Source organism: Osmerus mordax, chromosome 11 (genome assembly GCF_038355195.1).
Source record: "Osmerus mordax isolate fOsmMor3 chromosome 11, fOsmMor3.pri, whole genome shotgun sequence".
Lineage (NCBI taxonomy): Eukaryota > Metazoa > Chordata > Actinopteri > Osmeriformes > Osmeridae > Osmerus > Osmerus mordax.
This window is the reverse complement of record NC_090060.1, coordinates 17,378,061-17,387,079: the sequence shown is the minus strand read 5'-3', so window position 1 is coordinate 17,387,079 and position 9,019 is coordinate 17,378,061. Positions and strand designations below refer to the sequence as shown.

Genomic DNA, 9,019 nt, shown 5'->3' with positions numbered 1-9,019 from the left:
CTCCTTACAGAAAGCCACTGTCTCAAAGTCAGCGATGCAGACCGCACCTGAGGACGGCTGCTCCGACAGGCGCTCGTTCTCCGCCTCCGGTCTGGAGGGGGCGGGCTCTCCGGCGGTTACCTGGGCCGGTTCCGGTGGGGTCTGGTCTGTCACCAGAACAGCTGCTAGAGAAGAGTCCTCTGCAGGGGGAGGGGCCTCCGCAGGGGGAGGGGCCTCCACAGGGGGAGGGGCCTCCACAGGGGGAGGGGCCTCCACAGGGGGAGGGGCCTCCGCTGACTCTGCAATAGAAGAAAACCAAACATTTCAGAATCAATGTTTTCCTCAAACACCCAGTTACATCCCCTAGCTGTGAAGGGAGCAGGTGTGAGGCAGTTACCCTGAGGTGGGAGGCCTGGGGCTGGGCTGGGGCTGGCTGGGGGAGAGGCTGAGGGGGCCTCTGTTTCGGGGGCTTGCGTGGGGGGGCTGGAGGCAGGCTGTGTTGGGGCTGTTGTCTCCAGGGCAGGGGTGTCCTCTGGTGCCGTTTCAGCTACTATAACTGAGGGGGGGGAGAGGAGAGGAAAGAGGATGTTTTAAACTCAAAGCAACCAGACAACAATTTAGTTTTTAGTGTTCATCTATAAACAGCAGCCAAGCGTTACCTTTCTGTACGTCCTCCTTCTCTACTGCCGATGCCTGCTTGTCCAGGCCAGGGTCCTGGCTCTCCTTTTGGGGCTCTGACATGGCCAGGGGCTGGGCCTGGGGGCTGCTCTGGGCCTGGGGGGGGGCTGCTCTGGGCCTGGGGGGGGCTGCTCTGGGCCTGGGGGGGGCTGCTCTGGGCCTGGGGGGGGCTGCTCTCTGCACTGGGGGGCTTCAGAGGACTCTCTCCCAGGCTGCTGCGCGGTGACATCATCTCCATCTCCTCCCCCCAGTCGGACACAGGCTGGTGGCCCTCCAGGGGGGTGAAGGGGCTGAGGGGCTTGGCCCCCTCCGGGGAGTCCTGCGCTGCCTGCGGGGGGGGGATGTGGACCTTGGGCCGGGGGGTGCGCTGCTGTCTGGGGCTGGCTGCCGAGGAGGGGGAGGGAGAGGAGGGAGGGGGAGGGGAGAGAGGGGAGTTGTCGGTCTGGATTTTTGTCCTCGTCGTTTTCTCCTTCTGGGACTCTCTGTCTTTCCTGCCCTCTTCCTCCTCGGAGTCGTCATCCCCTGAGATCTCCTCCTCCTCCTCCCCATCGCTGGCGTCCTCCCACTCGTCCTCATCCTCCTCTCCTCCTCCACTCTTCTCCCCCGCCTGTGGGATCAACACGTTCATCATTTCAAAGTGGATCTGAACGGCATTCAGGATGAGCTGTGCGGCCAGGCGGAGTCCTGGGGAGAGGAGAGTCTGCTCTGCCAGCGTACCTTCTGTGACGTGGAGCCTCGGGCCTTCTCTCCCTCCTTCATCCTCTCCTCTCTCTTGGGCTTGTCGCTCTTCTCTTTCTCCTCGTCCTCCTTCTCTCCCTCCCAGCGGTTATCATGCATGCTGGAACAGACAAGCCGCCAGAAACGTTAACCTCTGCAGGTCACACATGTGACACCAATGAGAATCGTAAAGGACGACTTGGGCCTCATTGGACAGTCAAGGTCAAGTGGGAGGGCCAGTAGATCTTTTCCTCCAATGAGAGCCAGAGGAGGGGAGAGGAAGAGGCGGGTCAGGACGTACCTGTAACTCTTGCTCTGACCCCGCCCCCGGGCACGCTCCCCACGCCCACCCTCCCGGCCACGCCCCTCACCCAGGAAGTCTCCGAACGTGGGCGCCTTGGGGGGGGCGTTTACTGTCATCTGAGGAACGAGATAGAGAGACATCACAGATTTAGGGAGAAGGGAGGTGAGGGAGGATAGGGAGGTAGGGGAGGGTCAGGGACGTAATAATATCAACACAGTCTTGTTAAAAGTGTCAAAGACAAAACAAACAAACACACAACTAAAGCAGGTGGCATCAGTGGTCCCAGGAAGCACTGAGGCGTCTGCATGTACAGTAAACACAGTCTAGTTAGACAGCCAACGTCACTGCTACAAACCAACACACACGATGGGATTGACGATGTTGACATACAACCGGGAGAAGAAAAAAATAACACACACACACACAATCCCATGCTTGTGGCTAACCTGCAGCCCTTCCTGGAGGCTTAGTACGGGAGCTATGCCCCCTCGCTGTAGAGAGAACACACACACACACAGAGATGCACAGACACACACACAAACACAGGGACACATGCACACACACACAAATGACTACACACAGATACTAACATACTCTAGTGCCAGTGGACCATGACAGTAGAGATGTTCCCTGGGCACCTGCCAGTGCTGTACCCAGTCTAGCAGTCTAATGTGTGTGTGTGTGTGTGTGTGTGTGTGGGTGTGGGTGTGTGTGTGTGTGTGGGGGGTATATGTGTGTGGGTGGTATATATATATGTGTGGGTGTGACTGTGTGTGTGGGGGGTATATGTGTGTGTGTGTGGTATATATATATATATATATGTGTGTGTGCGTGTGTGTGTCTTGCCTCTGCGTCCTCCCTGGTCAGGTGTGTTGCCTTCAGAGGCCAAAGCTGGATCCTCCTTGAACCTGTGAACACAAAACATCAGCTGGTCACATCTACGTTACACCCTGTCACTGTTCTCACTGTTCTCACTGTTCTCACACACACACACACACACACACACACACACACACACCCACCCCCGCCCTCACTCACATGGTGTCGGTCTTCTGGGCATCCCACTCTCGTCTCCACTGGCCCGTGGCGTTGCGGTGGCGCGCCAGACGCTCCTCATCGATCTGCTCACGCTCCTTCTTCCAGCGCAGGTACTCGGCCCGCTCACGCCCCGTCATCGACATGGTCATGTCTGTCCCCTTAGGACCCGGCCTCCGACTCTGGAGGGGGAGAAGAGAGAGGGGGGGAGGAGAGAGAGAGGGGGAGAGGAGAGAGAGAGGGGGAGAGACAGGATACAGACAGAGACACAAGTCATCATCTGTAACACTATCCAGCCAGGGAAGAGTTTGGGTCATGTGACCCCGGCACCGTGTTTGGATCATGTGACCCCGGCACCGTGTTTGGGTCATGTGACCCCAGCACCGTGTTTGGGTCATGTGACCCCGGCTTGGCACTCACACTCCACTCCTTCTCCATCTCGGCTCCCGTCTTCACGTTCTCAAAGTCCAGCCCGCCCCAGTTCCGGACGTGCCGTCGGCTGCCCTCCTTGCGATCGATGTCCGGAACCGGACCGGAGCGCCGAGGGTCGTCCAGAAAGTTCCGGATGGGCCTGTCTCCGTCCCCCTGGGAACAGAACCAGAGTCTCCTTCATCTGGACTAACCAACACCTCCTTCATCTGGACTAACCAACACCTCCTTCATCTGGACTAACCAACACCTCCTTCATCTGGACTAACCAACACCTCCTTCATCTGGACTAACCAACACCTCCTTCATCTGGACTAACCAACACCTCCTTCATCTGGACTAACCAACACCTCCTTCATCTGGACTAACCAACACCTCCTTCATCTGGACTAACCATCACCTCCTTCATCTGGACTAACCAACACCTCCTTCATCTGGACTAACCAATACCTCCTTCATCTGGACTAACCAACACCTCCTTCATCTGGACTAACCAACACCTCCTTCATCTGGACTAACCAACACCTCCTTCATCTGGACTAACCAACACCTCCTTCATCTGGACTAACCAACACCTCCTTCATCTGGACTAACCAACACCTCCTTCATCTGGACTAACCAACACCTCCTTCATCTGCACCGCAGAAACTGTACGCAGGACAGAAAACTAGCAGCATCCACCAGCCAAACGCTGGTAAAATGTGCAAGAGGCTAGTAGTCAGGAGTACACTCACCAGTCCTGAAAACGATGGTAATCTATCGAGTGGCTGGTCAAGTTTGAACATTCACTAGCCATTTAGCTGGAGGAATTTAATTATTATTTTGCACCCTGACTGTACGTCTAAAAGGAGTGTGATTTTCTTGTTTTTAAATTTTTAATCTAGTTGGACTTGTAGTATAGATAGCTTTTCTAGTGACTTATGGTAAGGACACATTAGGTGCTGGGTGTGTGATTCTCACCCTCTGGCCTCGCTCATACTCTGCGATCTTCTCCATCTCCTCGTTCATCTTCTCAATATTCTGTCTCCTCTTCTCCTCCCACTCCTGGAGACAGACAGGAGAGGGAGAGAGACAGACAGGAGAGAGGGAGAGAGACAGACAGGAGAGGGAGAGACAGGAGAGGGAGAGAGACAGACAGGAGAGAGGGAGAGAGACAGACAGGAGAGGGAGAGACAGGAGAGGGAGAGAGACAGACAGGAGAGGGAGAGAGACAGACAGGAGAGGGAGAGAGAGGGGGAGACAGACAGGAGAGAGGGGGGGAGAAAGAGGGGGGAGAAAGAGGGAGAGAGGGTTAGAGGAAGAAACAGAAAGTTTTTCTTTTAAAGAACGAAATATGTATTTTACCTTTCAAAAACGTTTTTTCAAAGCCCCACCCCCCCACACACCGAACAGGAAATACACACCCTATTGATCTGCCTGGAAATGGGAACACATCATTGGCCTGATTGACAGGAAATCAAGATATATGATAGGTCTGACTGCAAATGATGATTGTGATTGGTTCCACTGGCAGGAAGTGAGCAGCAGTAAGCTGAGGCCCAGCCCCAGGAGTCATGATGTCATCATAATGTCATCAGATAACAAAAGAGAAAAAATATATATTTACCCTCCCCCCCCCCCACACACACACACACAGAAAGGAGGAGAGGGGAGAGGAGCCTAAAACCCCATCTCTGGGGAAGGCTACACCAGACGGTAATGAAACATGGTTGATCACTGAACAGTATTAGAGTCACACACACACACACTCACCTTAGACTTCCTGTCACCACCAGAGCCTGCTTGTGGCGCTCCAACTCCCTCTCTGCCTCCCCCCTCTCTGCCTCCCCCCTCTCTCTGCCTCCCCCCTCTCTGCCTCCCCCCTCTCTGCCTCCCCCCTCTCTGCCTCCCCCCTCTCTGCCTCCCCCCCTCTCTGCCTCCCCCCCCTCTCTCCCTCCTCCCTCTCTCCCCTCCTCCTTCTCTCCCTCCTCCTTCTCTCCCTCCTCCTTCTCTCCCTCCTCCCTCTCTCCCTCCTCCTTCTCTCCCTCCTCTTCCACCTCTCCTCCCTCCTCTCCTGCCCATCCCAGGCCCCTCCCCTGTCTCCCCCTCCTTGTATGGTCTCTCTGGGCGAGGTTCTCGTTCCGGGCGTGGTTCTCGTTCAGGGCGTGGTTCTCGTTCAGGGCGTGGTTCTCTCTCTGACCAAGGCTCTCTATCGGGGCGGAGCTCCCTCCTCTCCTGGCGAGCCCCGCCCCCACGCTGGCCGCCGCGCCCCAAACGCCCAGACCCTGCCCTCCTGGGGGGTGCTTCCTTCCCCCTCCTCCGAGGACCACCTGCCCCGCGGGGGCGCCGCGCTCTTCCAGTCATTCATCACAGACCGCTTGTCCTGCTGGGGGGAGAAGGACTGGTGATCACACAGCCGGTGGGGAACACCATGCTGAATTTAAAAATGTATGAAACTGAAAGACTCATCTATGCATCCATTATATTTTTTCTACACAATTGGAAGTGTGCTGGAAATGTACTGATTTTCCATTCGCACAAGGCTGATTGTAACATGGAGTCCGGGAGATGGAAGATTAGCCGTAATCAGCTGGGTGGAAAAACACAGAGACAGCATGTTCTCTGAGAGAGATAGAGCGAGCGAGAGCATGTTCTCTAAGAGAGATAGAGCGAGAGCATGTTCTCTAAGAGAGATAGAGCGAGCGAGAGCATGTTCTCTGAGAGAGATAGAGCGAGCGAGAGCATGTTCTCTAAGAGAGATAGAACATGTTCTCTAAGAGAGACAGAGCGAGCGAGAGCATGTTCTCTGAGAGAGATAGAGCGAGCGAGAGCATGTTCTCTAAGAGAGATAGAGCATGTTCTCTAAGAGAGACAGAGCGAGCGAGAGCATGTTCTCTGAGAGAGATAGAGCGAGCAAGAGCATGTTCTCTGAGAGAGAGCGAGAATGTTCTCTGCGTGACGCCGTCCATCATCTCTCCTCCTCCATCTCAGTGACAGACAGGCTGGAGTCCTTAACGACCCTGATGCTGTTTTTCTGGAGATGGACATCCTGCTAACCCAGCCCACAACTCCCTGCTCTAGCTGGCTGGCCAGTCAGGGACATGTGTGTCCGGAACACGTCCCCACGTATAATGAATCTCCCACCGGGAAAGAAAACATTGTGGCAGAAAACATGGACGGCACGACTCTTTCTAGTGTCAGAAAACAGGAACAGGAAATACACACCCTATTGATCTGCCTGGTAATGGGAACACATCATTGGCCTGATTGACAGGAAATCAAGATATATGATAGGTCTGACTGTAAATGATGATTGTGATTGGTTCCACTGGCAGGAAGGGAGCAGCAGTAAGCTGAGGCCCAGCCCCAGGAGTCATCATGACTCCTGGGGCTGGTGAATAAAAGTGATTGATTGTCTAGGTGGCGGGTACTGTGTGTGTGTGTGTGTGTGTCTCACCCCTGCAGGCCTGGACAGGTCTACGGTCACAGTGAAGTTCTCCTTCTCTGTCCTCCGCCTGTCTGGTTCTCCATCGTGAGAGCGGGGCTTCCTGGCTGTCGTCACGGCGATGCCCTCTTGCTCCGCCTTCTTTTTGTCCTCTTCTATTTCCTGGAGAGAAGAGTGACATCATAATCGATGGCAGAGTACATAATAGGGGGTAGGGTGTGAGCGCTAGGTGTGACCCTCACAGGCCTCCGTACTGTGTGAGCGCTAGGTGTGACCCTCACAGGCCTCCGTACTGTGTGAGCGCTAGGTGTGACCCTCACAGGCCTCCGTACTGTGTGAGCGCTAGGTGTGACCCTCACAGGCCTCCGTACTGTGTGAGCGCTAGGTGTGACGCTCACAGGCCTCCGTACTGTGTGAGCGCTAGGTGTGACCCTCACAGGCCTCCGTACTGTGTGAGCGCTAGGTGTGACGCTCACAGGCCTCCGTACCTGGTACCTCTTGACCAGCGCTTCGTTCTTCTTCCTCAGGGCCTCGATCCTCCGGTCCAGCTCGGCATCCTTCTCCTCCTTCGTCTTCAGATCCACCGCGGTAGACTGCTCAACAGCATGAAGACGCCATTTTGGTCAACGTGTGTGGTTAACATGTGTGTAGTTAACATGTGTGTAGTTAACATGTGTGTAGTTAACATGTGTGTAGTTAACATGTGTGTAGTTAACATGTGTGTAGTTAACATGTGTGCACACTTGGTTAACCTTGTGGTTTGCTTTTGGAACAAATACACTAATTGTTTAGGAGAGTACACCAACAGCATTTTAAGCGCTATAAATAGCAATTGTTATTTGGGTCAAGTAGTCAACTGACTTGACCCATTACCCTAAGGCTTAGGAATGATTGCAAGGAAACAATGGATTTGAAACTAGCGTATCAAAAGCTCACCATGGCTCCCTAGCCTGTCTTCACGTGCAGGTGCTGTGTCTGAAAACCTTCCTCGTGCACCTAGTGAGAAACACAGGACTTTAGAACAAAACAAAATAACGTGACATCTTAAGACTTCGAAACCGCAATGCAAATGGACGTTGGGTGTTACGGCGTGTCCTTTTAAGCGGGTAAGACTCACGAATAAATCATTTACACTATTACATGAAGTTGCGTTTAGCCTAACGTTACTTGAATAATAAGTCTGTATTCGTTTTCAAAGCCTCTAAGCGTATTACAGATAGTAGGCGCAGGCACAGCCTCGCTAAATAACTTATTCGACCTCCGAGTTTCGGTTAGTAAGTATTCAAAACGAAGCTTTAGAATAAACTCATGAACAACGTATATCACTGAAGTAGTTTAGCGGTTTTAAGTAGTTTTTCTGCAGACGCTGGATAAGTTACGCTAGACGACAGGGCCATGACTGAATACGGCGGTGCATCAATAAACCAAAGCCTTATGCTGTGGGGCTATTAACAATATATTCCGTAACAAAACCTTAAGCAGTGCTGGTTGAAACGATGCATTTATCTTATTGTATGACGGCGTTACTACCTTAATCAAAGTGGGCTTCTCAGTCTGTGAGCAGTGGATCGTTACAGTGTTTCAACTCCTGCTCCACGACAATGTGTCCTCATATTCGTTTCCTGTAAACCAAACGCAACTTCCTGCCATAAGGAACCCCTAACACTTTCTTAAAGAGATAGTCTAATGAACAACGAATAATTTTAGATTGTTCGCCTTTGTAAAATTCAGATACATCAGTCATTGCCGTGGCAGAGATTATGCAATTTGTGTTCTGTCTGCCGTAACCTGTTAGCGACATACAAACCAGTATCGTAGCCACTTACAAGAAAAAATTAAGGTATTGTTGATTTGTGTTTATTTTTTAAATATATTGTTTGGCCCACTCATTTTAAGGTGGGTCCTCCCAAAAAATGGAATTCTGGCATGGCTACTAATATAAACACAAAACGTTTGTGGGATATTTCACCATTCTGTCATTATCTAGGCGGTCCACTAGAGGGTAATCGTGTCCAACAAAAGACGGAGAGACGGCCGCCAAAAGGTTCATTCCACCTTGCGCTCACACGCTCTCTCCTGCTAGTTCTCACCCCCCTCCGGGAAAGGTTGTTTGAGACAGGTAACTGACCTGAGGGGTGAAATGACTAATCATAAATGAACAGATTCCTAGTACTCACACAGAGGTAGTTGTGATTAATAATTAAAAAGGTGGATAATTAGCCGTAATCAGCTGGGTGGATGGATAACAGGTGAGTAACTTCTGAAATGTGTTGGACGGGTAAAGTTGTAATGCAGTTATTGCATTATCCACTCAGTTTGACTGGTTTAGTAGAAGAACAATGTTCAGCTGCTTGTCATGCTGAATTTACTGAACATTGTTCTTCTACTGTCATTGTTTATACAACATTATAAACAGAACATCATTATGTAGTTAATCTCCTCCTCCTCTCCTC

At 52.3% G+C, this 9,019-nt stretch overlaps 1 protein-coding gene across 1 annotated transcript; it reads right to left on the bottom strand.

The window, feature by feature from the left end:
* Window positions 1–383: 383 nt before the first annotated feature.
* On the bottom strand, window positions 384–8,162 carry ccdc9 (coiled-coil domain containing 9). Its single transcript, XM_067246395.1, is given in 15 exon segments — window positions 384–535; window positions 639–1,264; window positions 1,375–1,495; window positions 1,676–1,787; window positions 2,525–2,586; window positions 2,717–2,895; window positions 3,134–3,298; window positions 4,103–4,186; window positions 4,895–4,943; window positions 5,151–5,426; window positions 5,428–5,504; window positions 6,579–6,728; window positions 7,055–7,159; window positions 7,503–7,562; window positions 8,097–8,162. Coding segments are annotated over 14 exon segments (2,022 nt in total). The 5' UTR covers window positions 7,506–7,562; window positions 8,097–8,162; the 3' UTR covers window positions 384–522.
* Between the last annotated feature and the right edge of the window lie 857 nt (window positions 8,163–9,019).